General features: G+C 66.5%; 1 protein-coding gene across 1 annotated transcript; it reads left to right on the plus strand.

Moving 5' to 3' along the window:
* Positions 1-593: 593 nt before the first annotated feature.
* FSCN1 (fascin actin-bundling protein 1) lies at positions 594-14,238 on the plus strand. The gene is made up of 5 exons (XM_067306374.1): positions 594-1,456; positions 9,881-10,037; positions 10,737-10,858; positions 11,074-11,241; positions 11,639-14,238. Exons 1-5 carry the CDS (start codon positions 634-636, stop codon positions 11,839-11,841), a joined length of 1,473 nt encoding a protein of 490 aa, XP_067162475.1. The 5' UTR covers positions 594-633; the 3' UTR covers positions 11,842-14,238.
* Positions 14,239-16,769: the final 2,531 nt, after the last annotated feature.

Below are 16,769 nucleotides of genomic sequence, written 5' to 3' on the forward strand. Positions count from 1 at the left end.
AGTCTTGCAATGCAGGGATTTGTGTAATGCAGGGGGGTCTTGAATGAAGGAGTCATGCAATGCAGGGGCAGTCTTACAGTGGAGGAGAGGTCTTGCAGTGCAGAGAGGGTCATGCAATGTGGGGGGGGTCATGCAATGCAGGGGGATTGTGCAATGCAGGAGGGGAATGTGCAATGCGGAGGGGGAGGTCGTGCAGTGCGGGGGGGGGGTCTTGCAGTGCAGGGGGGTCGTGCAATGCGGAGGGGGGTCTTGGATGGAGGAGGGAGCCGTGCAATGCAGGAGGATCGTGCAATGCAGAAGGGGGATGTGCAATGCGGGGCGGGGGGGGAGTCTTGAATGGAGGAGGGAGTCGTGCGGTGCGGGGGGATCTTGCAATGCAGCGGGGGTCGCGCAATGCCGGGGGGGGGGGGGTCGCGCAGTGCAGGAGGCCGGAGCGCAGCGCAGCGCAGCGCAGCGCAGCGGGGGCCGGGCGGGCGGCGGCGGCGGGCGGGGGTCGCGGCGGCCCCGGCGGGGCGGCCCCGGCGGCGGGGGGCGGCGCCGCGGCGGCGGCGCTATAAGGGCGGCGGGCGGGCGGGGCGGCAGCGGCGGCGGCGGCAGCGGCGGCGGCGAGCCGGCAGCAGCACCGGCGGCACAATGACGGCCAACGGCACCGCGGAGCCGGTGCAGATCCAGTTCGGGCTCATCAACTGCAGCAACAAGTACCTGACGGCGGAGGCCTTCGGCTTCAAGGTGAACGCCTCGGCCGCCAGCATGAAGAAGAAGCAGATCTGGACGCTGGAGCAGGACGGGGAGGACTCCAGCGCCGTGCTGCTCAAGAGCCACCTGGGCCGCTACCTGGCGGCCGACAAGGACGGCCGGGTGAGCTGCGACAGCGAGGAGCCGGGCCCCGACTGCCGCTTCCTCGTGGTGGCGCACGGCGACGGGCGCTGGTCGCTGCAGTCGGAGCCGCACCGGCGCTTCTTCGGCGGCACCGAGGACCGCCTCTCCTGCTTCGCCCCCGCCGTCTCGGCCGCCGAGAAGTGGAGCGTCCACCTGGCCATGCACCCCCAGGCCAACCTCTACAGCCTGGCCCGCAAGCGCTACGCGCACCTGGGCCCCCGCCGCGACGAGCTGGCCGTGGACCGCGACGTGCCCTGGGGCGTGGACGCGCTCATCACGCTGCTCTTCGTGGAGCAGCGCTACAGCCTGCAGAGCTGCGACCACCGCCTGCTGCGCCGCGACGGCCGCCTCGTCGCCGCCGCCGAGCCCGGCACCGCCTTCACCCTCGAGTTCCGCTGCGGCAAGGTGGCCTTCCGCGACGGCGAGGGCCGCTACCTCGCCCCCTCGGGGCCCAGCGGCACCCTCAAGGCGGGCAAGAGCGCCAAGGTGGGCAAGGACGAGCTCTTCGCCCTCGAGCAGAGCTGCCCGCAGGTCGTGCTGCGCGCCGGCAACGACAGGAACGTCTCCACCAGGCAAGGTAAGGGGCGGCCGGCGCGACGGGGCGCCCGGGCATCGCCTCCCCGCCGGCCCCCGCGGCCCCCCGGCGTCGTGGCTCCAGGGTGCCTTCTCGCAGCCCCCCCGGCGCCGCCGCGCCGGCAGCCCCCCATCTCCCTCCAGCATCCCCTGCCTCCCCCCGGCATCGCCACCCCGGGGTACCTCCCTGCATCCCTGCAGTACGGCCCCCTCAGGGTACCCCCCCGCGCTCCCTGGCATCACCTCCCAGGGTGCCCCCCTGCTTCCCTCCAGCATGGTCTACTGGGGCACACCCCCCGCCCCCCCAATCCTTCTGGCAGCACCTCCTGGGAGTCCCCCCCCCCGCCACTTCCCTGCATCCCCGCAGCATCCCCTCCCCTGAGGCCGTCGTCTCCCCAGGGTGCCCCCTGCATCGCTCCAGCGGCGCTTCCCGGGGCTCGCTCGCCCCCGCATCCCTGCAGTATTGCACCCCCGGGTGCCCCCACGCCCCCCCACCCCGCTCCCCTGCACTCCCCAAGGCGTCCCTCCAGGACGGTGCCCCGGGGGCGGGGGGCACGGCTGGCAGCACGCGTGGGGTGATGGAGGGGGGCCTCCGCCTCGCTCCGAAGGCGGCCGCGTTGGCAGCTGCCGTTGGCTTCTACCTGCCCGGCTCATTGTGAAGCAGCGCAACAAAAGCCTCCGCTCGCCCCCCCCCTTCCTTCCCGCCCCCACGCAGCGCCAGCCCGAGTGGAGCGCTGTGATTGACGCGTCCCGCCCCGCCGGCCCCAGCCCCCGAGCCGAGCCGAGCCGAGCCGGGCAGGGTCCCCGGCGGGGACGTGGCCGGGGGTCGGGGGGCGCGCAGCCTGCTCCCCCGGGCAGCCCTCGGGGGCTTTACGCCCACGGATTCGCCGAACCGCTGGCGTTGGGGGGCTGCGTTGAGTTGCGCAGGGAAAACATGACCTACATGAAGCCGACACAAAGGGAGCTTTGCCTCCGCGCCTGCTGCTCCTGCTTGGGCAGGTCTCGCCGGGAGCCCGAGTCCCTTTTCCTCGTTTTTTTTTTAAAAAAAAAGCGCTCTGGCTCCCACGCCGTGCTCGCTGCGCCCTGGCTTTGTGCATCGCGGCCGCGTGGCTCGGCCACCCCGGCACACGGCCGCGCTGGGCCCCGCGCACAAAGCCCGGCAGGCCCTGCCTGGTTCCCCCCCCCCGGCCCCTTCGCTGAGGTTTCGGGTGGGAGGAGAAACCTCCCGCCTGGTTGCTTAAAAGGTGCTTTCGGAAGCACCGGAGGGCGGCCGGGGGCGCGCAGCCGCCTGCTGCGGCGGGGCCGCGAGCCCCGGGGCACCGCGCTGCCGCGTGCAGTCAGGTCGCCGCACGCCGCGCGGGATCCGCGCGAGCATGTCTCGCTGCAGGATCGCCCCGGCGTTGCCTCCGCGAACGAGCACCAGGGATTTTGGTTATTTTTTTTTAAATATAACCCAAGGTTGCAGCTTTGCCTCCATTTGCATCTGGGCAGCTCTTTGCACTGATTTCATTGCTTTTCTGGGAGTAAATCATGCGCTGCAATCTAGTATTTAAAAAATAAAAATGCAGGTATAGCTGGGCAGCTGGTGAATATTTAAAGCCCGGTGGCGGGGGCCGATGGCAGGGGCCGGGCCGCTCCAGCCCTTTGTCCCCTGCGCCGGGGAGGGGGCCGGGGCGGCGCGGGGGCAACGTGGCCGCGGCGCATGGCGGGGGCCCATGAGCTTTGTGCGATTCGGCAGCGCTGCCCGGATGTCTTGCGGTGGAAGGGGGGGGGGGGAGAGAGAGGGAGGAGGAAGAGGAGGGAGGGGACGAAATCTCCCCAGCAACAGGGGTCTCTCGGCTCGCCGCAGTCCCTCTCCAAGCAAAATAAAGCGCTGCGGGCTGGGAGGTGTGAAATTGGGGCTGGGAGCATGCTGGAGAGCAGGGGCGGCGGGTGCCGGCGCTGCTGGAGCCAGCCGAGCGCTCGCTTCCCCCCCGGAGAAGCTCCGCTGAGCGCGGTGCCGGCGGGAAGGGAGGGCTGCGACCGCTCACCCCGGTGCAACGAAAGCCGGAGCCCGGCTCTCCTCCCGTGGGGCCGAGTCGGCGCTCCGGGGGGGGGGGGGGGGGGGGGAATCTCACCCCCCCGGGCCGCGCTCTCCCGCGCTTCGCCTGCCGGAAAAGCGCTTTGTCCCAAGGTTGATTAGGAGCCACCCGTCGGCGGGAAGCTTTGCTCGACGGCCCTTTCCCCCGCCGCGCCGATAAGCGCAGCCCTGCCGGCAGATAGGCTAAAGGACGCTGGGGCCGGGGCGCCGGAGCTCTGCTGGCTTTCGGTGCCGCTTTGCAGCGGGAAGAGGCTGCTCGGCCTCCGCAAAGCCGGCGAGCGGAAGGGGCGAGCGCGGAGGTGGCGGGGCCGTCGCCCAGCGGCTGTCCCCAGCGCAGGAGGAGAGGGGAGCGCGGGCGGCCCGCGTCTGCCGGGCTCTTGTGCCGCCTCCTGCCCGGCTGCACCCGCTCGGCCAGGCGTTGGGTGCACGAAGACCCTCCGCAAAGGGGTTCGGCTGGGCCCGGGGAGAGCAGGGCAGCCCCGCGGAGGAAACGTCCCGGAGCAGGCGGCTCCGGGAGTCCCTGGGCTTCTTGGAGCTGGAGCCCAGCCAACCTCGGGGACAGCGGTGTCCCAGGAGCGCCAAGTCAGCGCTTGGCTTGGAGCCTCCTCCCCGAGCCCAGCCGAGCTCCGTCCCCGGCACAGCCGGCGTCCCCATGGTCCCCTGCACGTGGGGAGCTGGCGGTAGGACCTCCCGTCCAGGCGATGCCCGCGAGGGTGCGGTAGGTGCCAGCCCTGCCTCCTCGTCCCCCTGCATCACCCGTAGGGTCCGCAGGCAGCCCAGGCGCCTCCCCCCAGGGCTCCCTTGAGCCGCGGAAGGACGGTGCCGCTGGGACTTCCCCCGGGAGCCCAGGCCATTCGTCAGCACGTGAGTCAACGTGGAAACGGGGGCCTCCGGAGGCGGAGGGGTTTCGCAAGGCGCCTCGCGTGTCCTCCAGCGCGGTTGTGCTTTCAGCTGCTGGGAGCAAGACGCCGGGGAGGCTCGCGCCGGGCACCCCCCGCGCCGGCACGCCTGGGGGAGGATGGGGCCTCAAGGTCAGCCCAATCTCACCTTAAAAATGAGACTAGCTGGGGCGTCGCTGAGCAGAAAGGAGCCTCCTCGCCCGGCTGAAAGGCTCCTTTCTAGCCCTGCTGCGGCACAAAGGGCCTTTGTGGGAGCCAGGGTCCCCGCGGGCAGCGCGCTGGCGGCCCCCGTCATCCCCCCCTTCCCGGCTCGCGGGGCTCCTGCCAGCTCTTCCCGCCCCGGCAGGGAGCGGGCGGAGGTGCGCCGCGGCGGATCGCTCCTTCCACCCCCTTCCCGCGCCACGGAGAGGAGGAGCGAGGCCGAGGCGGCACGCCGCAGGCTCGGCGAGGGGGGGGAGCGGGCAGGGAGAGCCCGCCCATGGGGTTTGGGCCGGGGGCCGGTCCCGTTCACCTTCCCCCGTTAATCCCCGTGCTGCAGCTGGACGGGGCGAAACGGCTGCTGCTTGGAGCGGGGGATGCTGCCGGGGACACGAGCCTTGGTCCAGAGGTGCTGGTCGACCTGTTGGTGCTTGGGGATACCATGAAGCAATAGGGAATCCATAGGAAACAGGGGGTGGATTTTCCTGGAAGTCCCTGGTTGAGCCCTGTCTTGGAGCTTGCAGCGCTGCCCCCGAGCAGAGGTGCTGCTGCACGGTCCCGATGCAGCCTGGGCAGCCACCAAGCTCTGCAGGGTTGTTTCCCGCAGAGGAAAACCTCCTCGGATTTACTTCTCGGGGCGATGTGACCCCAAGCAGCCCTCCCTTCTGGAGGGTAGGGAGGGGGCAAGTCTCCAGCCAAACGCAAGATCGCAGCTCGCGGTGGAAAACGCCCGAGCCCTGCAGGGAAACGACTCGACTAGTCGAGGCTGGTGGTGCCTGCAATGCCACTCGGAGCAAAGGGAAGGAGCAGCAGGGTGCAATCCTCCGCCGAAGCCCCCGAGCGCCCCGGACCGGTGCCCCGTGGCCGGCCCGCGAGCCCCTCGTTCGGGCAGGCCTGCAAGGCTGAGGTTCGCATCTGCGTCCCGCTGGCACCATACGCGCGGCTCTGCCCTGCCCTCCCTCCCTCTGCGTTTGCAGACACGTCTTGGCCCGCTGGCTTCTGGCATTGCTGGCCAAGATGACAACAAGCTGGATGGCCAGGAGCTCACCTGGGGTTAGAGCAACCCCGGGCGATGCTGATCCCTCCCTGCTAATCCCTTGAGGGAGGCAGGCTCACGTGTTTCAGCCATAACCGTGTCTTCTTGGAGCAGAGTCTCCTTGACTCTGTACGGTTGCCACTATGGGAAAAGGTGCATCCAGCGCTTGCTCCCATTGCTCTGCCCCAAGTGCCGGGCTAAAAGGCCAACTTCGGCCTGTGCTGCCGGCTCCCAAGCGCTAGAACCAACCAAGCAGTCCGTGCATGTGCAGCTCCCCATCTGCAGATCTCCTCTCGCCGCCCAGCTCGTCCTGTGCAACCGGCCTCCGTAGGGGCGAGCTGCGGTTAATCTGGACGCTGCTTCGGTTCGGTCACGCTGCTGCTTCTCGTTTGCCCGCCGGACGCTTGGACCTGGCAGCACAGAGATGTTCTGCACAGGCTGGCGCTGCTGCAAGAACCAGCCGCCCGAGGGTCCCTGCTTCTCCTTGCGAAGCTGCGCTGCTTTCTTGGATGGAGGAGCTCGCTGCTTTGCCTCAGGGAAGCAGGAAAAGGTGTCTGCGCTTGCTCCGTGCCCAGCTGCCATCCTGGGAGCACCGCTCACAAGAGTGGGAGAGGCAAGGGCAGGGACGTCAGTCCTGCTAACCCAAGGCGTTGGCAGCAGTTGGAGCAGTTGGCAGTTGAGGACTTGGGAACTCGTTTCGTGCTCCAGCTCTGTCTCTCCTCGCCATCGTGCCGCCCCAGCTGTCCCCTCCCGGGAGCTCGAGCGCAGGGTGTTTGGGGGAATATGTGCGTTAGGAAGCAGCCCTGGAGGGTCGTTCGGCTCACGGTGGGACTGACCTGCAACAGCATTTGCACAGAGACGCCGGGGTAGGAGGGTCTCCGGCCCTTCACCGGGCTGAAGGGTGGGAAAGACGCTGCAGCCGTCTCAGCGCTTGCTTCTCCTCCCTGCACCCACCGTGCTCCCAAACCCCTCGTGCTGCCAAGACCGACGCCGGCCCATTGCACGGAGCAACTGAGCGCTCGTCCGTGGTGGAGGATTGCTTGGCTCTTGCATCCAGGCTCATGCAAACGCTGGCGCCAAATCCCACGCCTTGTTGCAACCGCCTCCGTCAATCCCGTTCTTCCTCCTCCCGGAAGCAAAGCCGTGAAAAGCGTGCTACTTCACACGTCCAACGTCGACGTCTGTGACTGGCGGATGCGCTCCGGAGACCTGTCGAGCGAGCCAAACCTCCTGTCACTTGGCTTTTCCCAAGAGGTTGCAGAGCGCCGGGGGGAAGGCACCTGGCACGGGGCTTTTCCAGGACGGGAGCGTCTCTGTCCGAGCCGGCTGCTCTCGCTTCTGCCCGCGCTCCACCTCCCTGCAGCCGAAGCGGCGTGCTCGGTCCCGCTCCTGCCTCCGGCTTTCGTGAGCAGCTCGGTCAAGGTCAGGGAGAGTCGTGGCGGCTCCAGACTGTGAATTTAGACTTCGACTGCGGCGCTAACGGCCGCGACTTTGCAGGGCCTGCGGGAGAACAGCGCTGCCGCAGTCGGACAGCCGTCGGCCGCGGAAAGCGGGCTTGTCTGCTGGGCTGGGGCTTGGGAGACAGTGGATCCTTGGAGGCGGCCTGTGCCGGCGTTTTCTGAGTCCCTCTGGAAGGGCAGAGAAGGGGGCCACGGCACGGCACAGCGCATCTGTCCCCATGCGGCAGCGGCCGTGCTCTGCCTCCCTGCTCGTGCCGCGCTGCCGCGAGGGCACAGAGCCGACATCCAGCCTCCATCGGGGCTCTCCGGATGCGCCCCACTCGCAGGCCTCTTCCTCCTGACCGCGGGAGCTGGAGAGGCGGTGGGGGCTGGGCATGCCCGCGGACATCCCGGCTGCAGGGGATGTTTGAAGGAGCCGAGGGCCGTGTCTCCGAGACCCGCTGCCAGCCAGGGTCTTCCCGCCTTTCCACCGCGAGGCTCATCCGGCGGGCAGCGTTTCGCCGACTCCGCGCGCCCCCAACCCCCCGAACCTCCTGCTCGGGCTCGGTTACAGCCCTTTGAAGCCTCCTTCTGCCGGAGCCGTGATTGCATTCCTTTCCGCTGAGTCGGCGTAACCCAACCCCGCGCGGCTTTGAGGAGGGGGCGGTGGGAGACCCCCCCTCCCCGCCTGGCCCGGGGGGGCGGCAGGGGGGTGCTGAGCGCCTCCGGGCACCGCTGCACGGCGCATCCCTGCCCGATGCTCGCGGCGCTGGCCCAGGCGACGCTTGGGCTCGGCTCTTCTCCAGCTGGCAACCGGCCGGAGCGACACTGGAAACGGCAGCACCAGCTTCCCGTGTCTGCCCCGCTCCAGGCGGGAAATGAGCCTCGCCGCCCGCTCAGGCGACCTGCGGCCGCATCCCGGCCGATTCGCCACGCCATCCTGCCCCACGGGCCGGAGCATCTGCCCAGCTCCTGGAAGGGGGGCCGCTGGTCTGGCGCGGGCGGAGGGGGCTCACGGGCCATGCACGAGGTGAAGCGGTGGGTTGCGTCCCCGCAGCAGCGCTGCAAAGTACCCGTCCGCTCCCAGCGATGCCCCTGCCGTGCCCTGCCACGGCTCCGGCCGGTGCCCACACGCTCTCCCGTACGCTTGGCCCCTCTTTGCACCCCTTTTTGCCGCCTCTGCGGGGAACCGAGCTCTTCGGGGCGGCTCTTTGCACCTAGGCGGCCGCAGAAGGTGGCGAAAGCTAACGAAAAGGCGGCGTGAACGGGCAGCATTGTGGAGGTGGCGTGACGGTTTGGGCCCGGGAGATAAGACTGCGGCCAACAAAGAAAAGCCTTCAAAGCCTGATCCCTTCGGAAGGGGCGGGGGGCAGCTATGCAAACTGCCGCTAGTCTGGAGCCCAGCCGGGAGCAGACAGCGGGGCCGGGCAGCGCTGCTGAATGCAGACGCGTGTTTGGAGATGCAGATCTGGTGGGCTGGAGCCGCCAGGTAGGTGTCTGGCCCCCGGCGCCGCGGGGTTTCGGGGAAGGCGTTTCCATTTCAAAGCGTGATAATGCGGCGTATCTAGTTAAATGCTCCCTCGGTGAAGGTGGTGGTTCCTTCTGTGGACGTTCAGCTTCCTCTAAACAGGGCGGAGAGGACGTTGCTGCTGGATTTACAGCGCAAAAGGGCCATGAGGGGTGCAAGCTCCAAAACCCGCAGCCCCTGCTGTATATTGCAACGCCCAAGATCACAGAAGCGGAGAAACCGGGAGGCCAAGCAGCCGTCGAGCCGCCCCGGGGCTCGGGGACCCGGGCGGATGGGAGCAGAAAGGACCTTGCAGCGGCCCTTCACGTGCTCTAAGGAACCGGCCGCACCGGGCTCGCGGTGCAGAAGCCATAATGTGCTCCTCCGGTTCCTCCTAACGGGCTCAGGCGCTGCGTTGCCCTATTCCCGGCCCTTTCCTGGCCGCTCTGCTCTACGTGGGTGTGAGCCGGGAGCGGCAGCTCGGCGAGGACGAGCCGGGGGGTGCGGGAGGCTGCACCCCGGCTCCCTCTTTGAAACCCGACCCTGCTCGCTCGTCTCTTTTGCCCGCTTTGGCTTGTGACTCGCATCCCAGAAATATTTTTAGGCAAAAATCTGCCCGGCTTGCGAGCTTGGCCTCCCGGTCGAGCGCGTTCGGCCCCCGGAGCCCTGACTAAGCGGATGATCTCGGCAGAAATGCCTGCGGGCAGATGCGCACGCGGCCTGGCGTGCCGGGGCCGGAGGGCACCCGCCGCTTTTCCAGGGCTTGGGAGCCCCAGGGCTCCCCCTTCCGCCGGCTGCCTGGGCTGAGCCCGCGCTGCCGTCCCTCCCTAACAGGCTTGGACAACTTACAGATAAGGAATGTCGCCACGGTCCTTAAACATGCCATGAGCTGGGAATTCATAGGTGCTACGGTGGCCTCCGCTAATGGACTGAGCAACCTGGCTGTCACCTCTTAGGAGAAAAAACTACTGTCCTTTCACGTGTGAAATATCTAAGTTCGTCCTCGCTTGAGGTTTAATCATACTGGAGCCCGGGAGCGCTGGGCCGACGCTCGTGGCTGTGGCAGCACCCGAGCGGAAGCGCGGATTCGAACGCGCAGCGCCCACGGGGTGCCCACGCGTGGGGCGCTCGGGGGATGCCGAAGCGCGCTGGGGCGAGCGGAAAGCAGCACCCGGGCTCTTGCGGCCGCGCTCCCCGGGTCCCCTCCGCGCGCGGCTCCGTCCGCCGGCTCCGTCCGCCGGCTCCCCCCTCACTGCCTCTGCCCCGCAGGGATGGACCTCTCCGCCAACCAGGACGAGGAGGGCGACCAGGAGACCTACCAGCTGGAGATCAACAAGGACACCAAGAAGTGCGCCTTCAGGACCTACACTGGGAAGTACTGGACCCTCACCTCCAACGGGGGCATCCAGTCCACGGCCTCCACAAAGTGAGTCCTGGCGCCTCGTGGCTGCGGCCGGCTGGTTTGGGCACTCGCTGCTTTGGGCGCCTTCGGCGTGACGCCCGGCGCGGCCGGGTCGCGGGAAGGGGGGAGCGGAGGGGTTGGGAGCAGCCGTCACCTCTGCCCCGGCTGCCTCCCCGTCTCCCGAGACCTTTCCCGGGGGCGCGGGTATTTCCGTAGCCGCCCCACGACGGCAGCGCAAGCGGCAGACGAGCCTAGACGCTCGCCCTGAAACACTTCCTCGCAAGGAAACGCGTTCCCTGCAAAGCCAGATCGAAGCCTGGGCTTGCCGCGAGACGCTCGGGAATTCCCTTGGGTCACGTAATCCTTGCCGGCACGCCGGGCTTGGCAAAACGCTTACCCTGCAGTTAAACCTGGCTGCAGGAGCTAGCTGAAAGCCAGGCTGAAACCCCAAAGCGCGTTTAGCTTCCTTCCCTCCTGCTGCTTCCTCTAACCCAGGGAGAGCGCTGCCGGAAAGAAATCTTCCCATCGGGATAGTCGCTGCAGCCTCGCCTGGTATGAAAGGATAAATTAACCAAATCCGGCAAGGCAAACCTAGTCTGGGCGGCACGGGCGGTCTCGAGCGTGCGAAGGTGCCCTGGGCGATGCTCTTCAGAGCCGGAGCGGGCTGCCGGTCGCCTGCACCGCGCTCCCCCCTGACCGCTGGCCGCCCCCTCTGCCCGCCAGGAACGCGAGCTGCTACTTCGACATCGAGTGGTGCGACAAGCGCATCACCCTGAAAGCTGCCAACGGCAAGTACGTGACGGCGAAGAAGAACGGGCAGCTGGCGGCCTCCATGGAGACGGCGGGTAAGGATTTTCCCCCGTGCCCGGAGAGGACGGGCGCAACGCCGGCATGGGAAGCCTTCCCCAAACGCGCTCCTCTTCCCACCGCGGCTGGGAGCAACGAAGCGTATTTTCCTGACGACTCCGAGGAAATACCCTTCGTTGCTGAAGGCGGCCGCGGGGCCCCGGGTCTGCCGTGCCTTGGCCTCTCCTGACGCCCGCCTCTCCTCCCCGCGCAGGCGAGACCGAGTACTTCGTGATGAAGCTCATCAACAGGCCCATCATCGTCCTCCGCGGGGAGCACGGCTTCATCGGCTGCCGCAAGGTGACCGGCACCCTGGACTCCAACCGCTCTTCCTACGACGTCTTCCAGCTGGAGTTCAACGATGGCGCGTACAACATCAAAGGTAAGGCCGCCGGGGTGCACGGGCTTCGGCCGGGGGGTCGTTTCCTACCAGCGCCCGTCCGGGGCGCGGGAAGCCAGGCGAGACCGCCCTGCACGCCCCGAGCCCCCGGGACCACCGCGCGCCCCCTCCTGCCTTCGAGCCTTTTCACCTTACCCGCTTCGGTGAGCACCGGTTTTGGCCGCTTTCCTGGAAACTTGTCACCTCTGCCCGTTTGGAGGGCGAGCCGGAATCGCTACCCGTGAACCAAATCCCGCGCTCGCTCCCGGGCTGCTCCAGATCCCACCGGCAGCCCAGGGCTCGGGCGCGCGGGGGGGGGGCGTCCTCGGCTCCGCCGGGCTCTTGCCGTCGGCGCGGTCGCTCACGGGGGCCGCGTTGCCTCCCCTCCCTCTGCCCGCAGATGCCACCGGCAAGTACTGGATGGTGGGGAGCGAGTCGTCCGTCACCAGCAGCAGCGATACGCCCGTGGACTTCTTTTTCGAGTTCTGCGACTACAACAAAGTGGCCATCAAAATCAATGGCAAATACCTGAAGGGTGACCATGCCGGAGTGCTCAAGGCATCCGCTGACGCCATTGACGCCTCTACCCTCTGGGAATATTAATGCACTTTAGCGTACCTCCCGTTGCCAACTTTTCTTTCCCCCGTCTTTTTTTGTTTCTCCTCTCTGTACAAGGATTTTCAGACCGGCTTGCCCTTCCCTCCCGCCGTAGAATCCAGTGCGTTGTGGTGGAGGTGGGTCTCCCTTAAGCTCTTTAAGAACTGGATAACTTAACCTGGAGAACGTGGTGCAGCCTGCCTATAGATTTCTAGAGGGGTCTTTCTCTCTGCCCTGCCTCCTTCCGGGCTCGCTCGCCTTGGAAGCTCGCTGCCGTACCCCGGCCCGGCCCTGAGCATCGCCTGCGTAGTTTTTTTTCCCCCCCTCTCCTGTATTGAAAAAGGGAATAAGGTCACCTCTGCGCTCTCATATGCCATATCAGTGCTGGCACCATCTCACTCGGTCCTGCCAGCGTCCCTGCGGCCACCCTGCAGCTTAAAGCTGGACAATCTCCCGGAGGACCCATCCCGTGCTAGCATCCCTCAAACCCGGGGAGGCGAGAGACCGTGCTAAGCTAAACCCGCTCTTCCTGGCTCCAGGAAGGCAGCTTCTCGCCTCTCTTGGCTTTTAAAGATCTTTCCGTCCCCAACTGAGGCATAAGAGGTGACCTTACATATCAAAACATCCCCGGGATGGGGCCGGCGCGTGCCGGCGAGCATCCTATCTGTAGGGTTAGCGAGCGTAACTCCCGCAGCCGTGCGGGCGATGTACCGAGAAACTATTTTAGGGTGGTACTGTCTGGAAAGCCTCAGACCTTCATCTCTCCGGAGCCCCGCGCTCCTTTTAAATGGGGTTGTCCCTCTGCCCCCTCTGTGCTTCTAGTTGCCGAAGGAGCGTCTCAGACCCCGTCAGGGGGTTCCAGCGGGAGCCCGAGGCAGCTTCCCCGGTCCCCAGGGCTCATCGCCCGCAAAGGGACCAAAACCGCCCTGGGTAGGGTGGTCTGGGCTCGATCCAGCCCCCCTCTGGCGCGGGGAGGCTTTTGTCCCCAGCGGTCTCTCGAGAGGCGCTTGCCCTCCTCTCCTCCGACCAGCTGCGCGCCTGGCCGCTCTCGTGACGCCAGGTCTCAGCGCCGGCCGCCCCGCGAGCCCGGGGGGCCGCGGGAGCCCGGGGGGGGCCGCGGGGAGCCCGAGCGCGGCTGGCAGATGCGACCTACCCTGGGCGGTGGCTGGAAGCATCAACTGCAGATTTTGGTTTACAGAGTAGAAAAGTTCGTAGCAAACTTTGCACAGCGATATTTGTTCAGTGCTTTTTTTTTTTTTTTCCTTCCTCATAACCTACTGGAACGGCGAACCTAACCGCCGAGCGCCTAACGCCGAATTACGACTTGCCCGTCGCTGTAGCTCGGCTCAGCCGCCCCCTCGGTCGTCCCGCGCGGGGGGGGGCAGCTGCCTGGTCCCACCAACCCAAGGGCACCTCTGCTTTGGCAGCACGTCATCTCAACCTTACTGGAAGCAGAAAAATGACCAAAACAGTATTTTTGTTAGTTATCTATTTATATACGCTCTCCATGGCACTGTGTTACCAGCTGTTGTCTGTAATAGGTCTGCATTAGCGTAAGATGTGAACGTTTGTACTGGGTGATGCTCAAGTGTTCTTTAGGGTGTTGAAAGGCACTTTATCCTTTGGGGCCTTCCCGGCGGGGGGGGGGTCGCTCCCCGCCGACGCTCCCGTTTTAGCCTCTCCCGCGCTCGGCTGCTCCGCGGGAGCCGGCGGCCGCTCTCGGGGCCGCTCGCCCCCCCCCCTCGCCGCGTGCCGACCAGGCGGCCGACCGGTGCCGATCGCCGGAGGCGAGGAAGGGGCTCGTTAGCCTTAAAGCCGTCGTAGGGGTCCCCTCCGTAGGAGCTTGGTGCTACGCTCGCAGCTCGGCGAGCGCCCGGACCTTCCCCCGCCGGGGGAAAGGCAATAACTCGAGACGGGTCCCCCGCGGTCACCGGGGACCCCAGCCCCGGCACGGGGACTCTACCTCGGCTCTAGCTCCCGAATCCGGGGGCTGGCTTCGCACGGGCGCGCAGACCGCCACCGGGCGCGCGGGGACGAAGGCGCCTCGCAAAGGAGCAAGTGTCTTGGTGAGACCCCGCGTGACCCCGCGACTCGGCACACGCTTTCCGCTGGCCTTCGCACCCGCCGCGTCTCCTCCTCCTCCCCCCCCGTTCCTCGTCGCAGTTTGAACCGTGTAACTCCTGCTCTGGCTTCTTCCATGTGACGCTAGGTCAAGAATTTCTCCTGTCTCCTCTTTTATCGGGTGTCGTGACTCTCCGGAAACATCTCGCTCTGAAATTAAAAGTTTTGGGTTTTGGGGTTTTGGTTTGTTTTTGTTTTTTTTTAATTTTTTTTGTAAGTGCCATTTGTATAACTTAAAAATAGCTTCAACTGGAGAAAGATGAATAAAAACCTGCATTCGGATGCGAGAGCCCGGCGTGTGGTTTGTCACGAGGTGCTCGCGTCGGGCCCCTCCTGCCCGTCGCCGATCCCGGCGGGAGCTCGGATGCCCGGAGCGCGCGGGCCGCTTGGCCGGAGGCGCCACGGTGGCTCCCCGGGGGTGTCTGGGGTGGCACCTGCGACCTCGAGCTGGCACCCGGGGCTCTCCGTGCCGGCGGGGCGCTGCCGGACCTCCGCCGGGCGCTGCGGGTCCACGCGCCGCTGGGGACGTCCCCAGGGCTGTGGGCAGGGCGACGGGGCCAAGCGGCCGGTTTGGGCGGCGGGCGTTAGGTATCCGGCGCAAGTTCTCAAGGCAAAAGCGGGGGTGGCGGTTTCAGAGCGAGGGAAGAACCGCAGAGAGAGTCAAAACTCAACCACGGCTCGGGGGGGGCTGCGCTGGCACCGGGGGTGGCCGCTGGCCCGGGCCATGCTGCACCGTGCCGTGCCGCACCGTGCCGTGCCGCGCCGTGCCGTGCCACCCAGCCCGGACCTCCTGCTCGATGCTCCCCAAGACAACCCAAACCAGCCCTAGAGACAAAGCAACCGGTCGGGATTCGATGCTGTCATCCAGCACCGTTTCGGCTACGAAGACGCGGTACAGCACAGGGTGCCCACGGGTCTGCGGGCCGGCTCCTTCCCTCCCTCGCCTACCTGCCTCCCCTGGTCCTGGTCCTGCTCCAGCTCCTTCCTCTTCCTCTCCCTCCTCTCTGCCCGGTGGGAGGAGGCACCTGGCCGGGGCGATCAGGGCCCTGCAGGGTTTTCACCTGGGGCTGCTTTGCCCAGCTCTCCCCAACCCCGGGGGCTCCCAGCCCGGGGTGATCGCGATGTCTTAAATCACAGTTCTTTAAATAGCGATTGCCTGCAACATCTCAGGCTTTGAACCCAGCCCCGGCTGCCTTCCTCCACCTCCGGTTCGCTGGGGCTTGGCAAGAAAGGAAGAAGGGGGAACGTGGGGAGCTCACGCACCACTCTCCTTTCGAGCCGGCGAGGGCGTTTTGGGTGCGATTTGCCTTTCCCTCCCCTCGCAAGCCGGGGCGCGAGGGCGTTTTGGGTGCAATTTGCTGAGCCGCTTTGAGAAGTAGCCGCGCGGGCGACGGGCTCGCGAGCTCTCCCCCAAGGGTCAGCTCACCGGCGAGCGCATCCGCTGCAGCCCTGCGTTAGCGCTTCCCACCCCGGAGCAGGTAAAACAGGGGGAGCGAGCGTGCTGGAGCTGCCCGGGCAGCGCAAGCACCTCCTGCGGTTCGGGCTGCCCCAGGTGCAAAATAAAAGCGGCTGCTGCTCTTGCGCGGAGGGAAATCTCGAAGGCAGCCTGCGCGGTGCAATGCTCAGCACAGCTGCCCGGCACGGGCACGTCACCGATGCGCTCTTTCTGGACCGCTGGATTTCTAAAATTTAAGGTTGGCGAGGCAGAACCGCTGCCCGGGCTTTGGGGACGGCACGGCCCCGCTCCCTCCGCGGAAACGCGCTGGGAGAGGCAGCGCTGTGACTTTTCCCTTATGTCCAGAGGGGCTTTAGGCAGGTGCTAGAGCAGCCGGGACTGAACAGATGAGGGATGTTGGTCCTTCCCTGCAGACAGGGCAAAACCGAGGCGGCGCAAGCTTTGCTTTGAGCATCGCCCGGTTCCCAAGCGCTCCCTTTCGCACCCTCAGCACCGGCCCTGCGCGCGAGCTGTGCCTGTGCCGCCCCGGCTGCGAGGCACCGCGCTCCGGCCCGGACGGGAGCCCGGAGAGAGGCTTTCCCGTTCGGCACAAAGCCGGCGTCACTTCCGAGGGGCTGGGCAGGGTCCCGGCCTCCGCGCGAGGAAGGCGGCTGAAGGGAGCGCCGCACTCCACCACGCCGGGTCCCTGCGCGCGAAGGCTGGACGGAAAGGGCTGCCTCAAGCCCCGTGCGACAGCCAGCCCCTTCGGCGCGATCAGGGACGGCGGCGGCGGCGGCGGCTTTATTGACGGTTTGGAGCAAGGACGGCCTTGCCGAGCAATCAGCAAGCGGCCGCGCTTATCTCGGGACAAATCCTGCCCCTACGAACAGCATCGGTGCGGTGCAGTGCAGCCCAGCGGCGTGACGCAGCCCTGGCCGAGGTTTTAGATCTCGGCGCGGCTGCAACAGGTAAAACCCAGGGAAGCACCGCGCCTAACGCTATCCAGTGCTCCTTCCTACGGGCTTTTTTCCCCTTTTTTCTTCTTTTTTTTTTATTATTTCAAAAGAGCCATTTTGCCAAGGCACCAGCGGCCCCCCTCTCCTCCCCGGAGACCCAGGCAGGCACCATCTGCGGCTGCAGAGGAGACCCTGGGAAAGGGAGGCTTTCACTCCCGTTGCATTTACAACCCCAAACACATTCCCCTCCCCACCGCCTTTTTCTCCGCTCTCCCAAATCACTGCTGCTTTTATTCCTATTTCCAATTTTAGGGCATGACCGACTGGGGCCAGCAGCTTCAGCTATGTCTGTTCTTCCGTATGTATTTTAGGGCAAAAAGACCCTTTGCTGTGCAAGCTTTGGGAGTGGAGAGAGCTGGAGA

This window comes from Apteryx mantelli, chromosome 16 (assembly GCF_036417845.1).
Source record: "Apteryx mantelli isolate bAptMan1 chromosome 16, bAptMan1.hap1, whole genome shotgun sequence".
NCBI lineage: Eukaryota > Metazoa > Chordata > Aves > Apterygiformes > Apterygidae > Apteryx > Apteryx mantelli.

What these genes read in the sequence shown, in the direction of transcription:
- FSCN1 (XM_067306374.1), top strand. Translation starts at nt 634, where the DNA reads ATGACGGCCAACGGCACCGCGGAGCCGGTGCAGATCCAGTTCGGGCTC. An exon ending in GAACGTCTCCACCAGGCAAG is followed by an intron (nt 1,457 to 9,880) that starts GTAAGGGGCGGC and finishes TCTGCCCCGCAG; the next exon opens with GGATGGACCTCTCCGCCAAC. An exon ending in CAGTCCACGGCCTCCACAAA is followed by an intron (nt 10,038 to 10,736) that starts GTGAGTCCTGGC and finishes TCTGCCCGCCAG; the next exon opens with GAACGCGAGCTGCTACTTCG.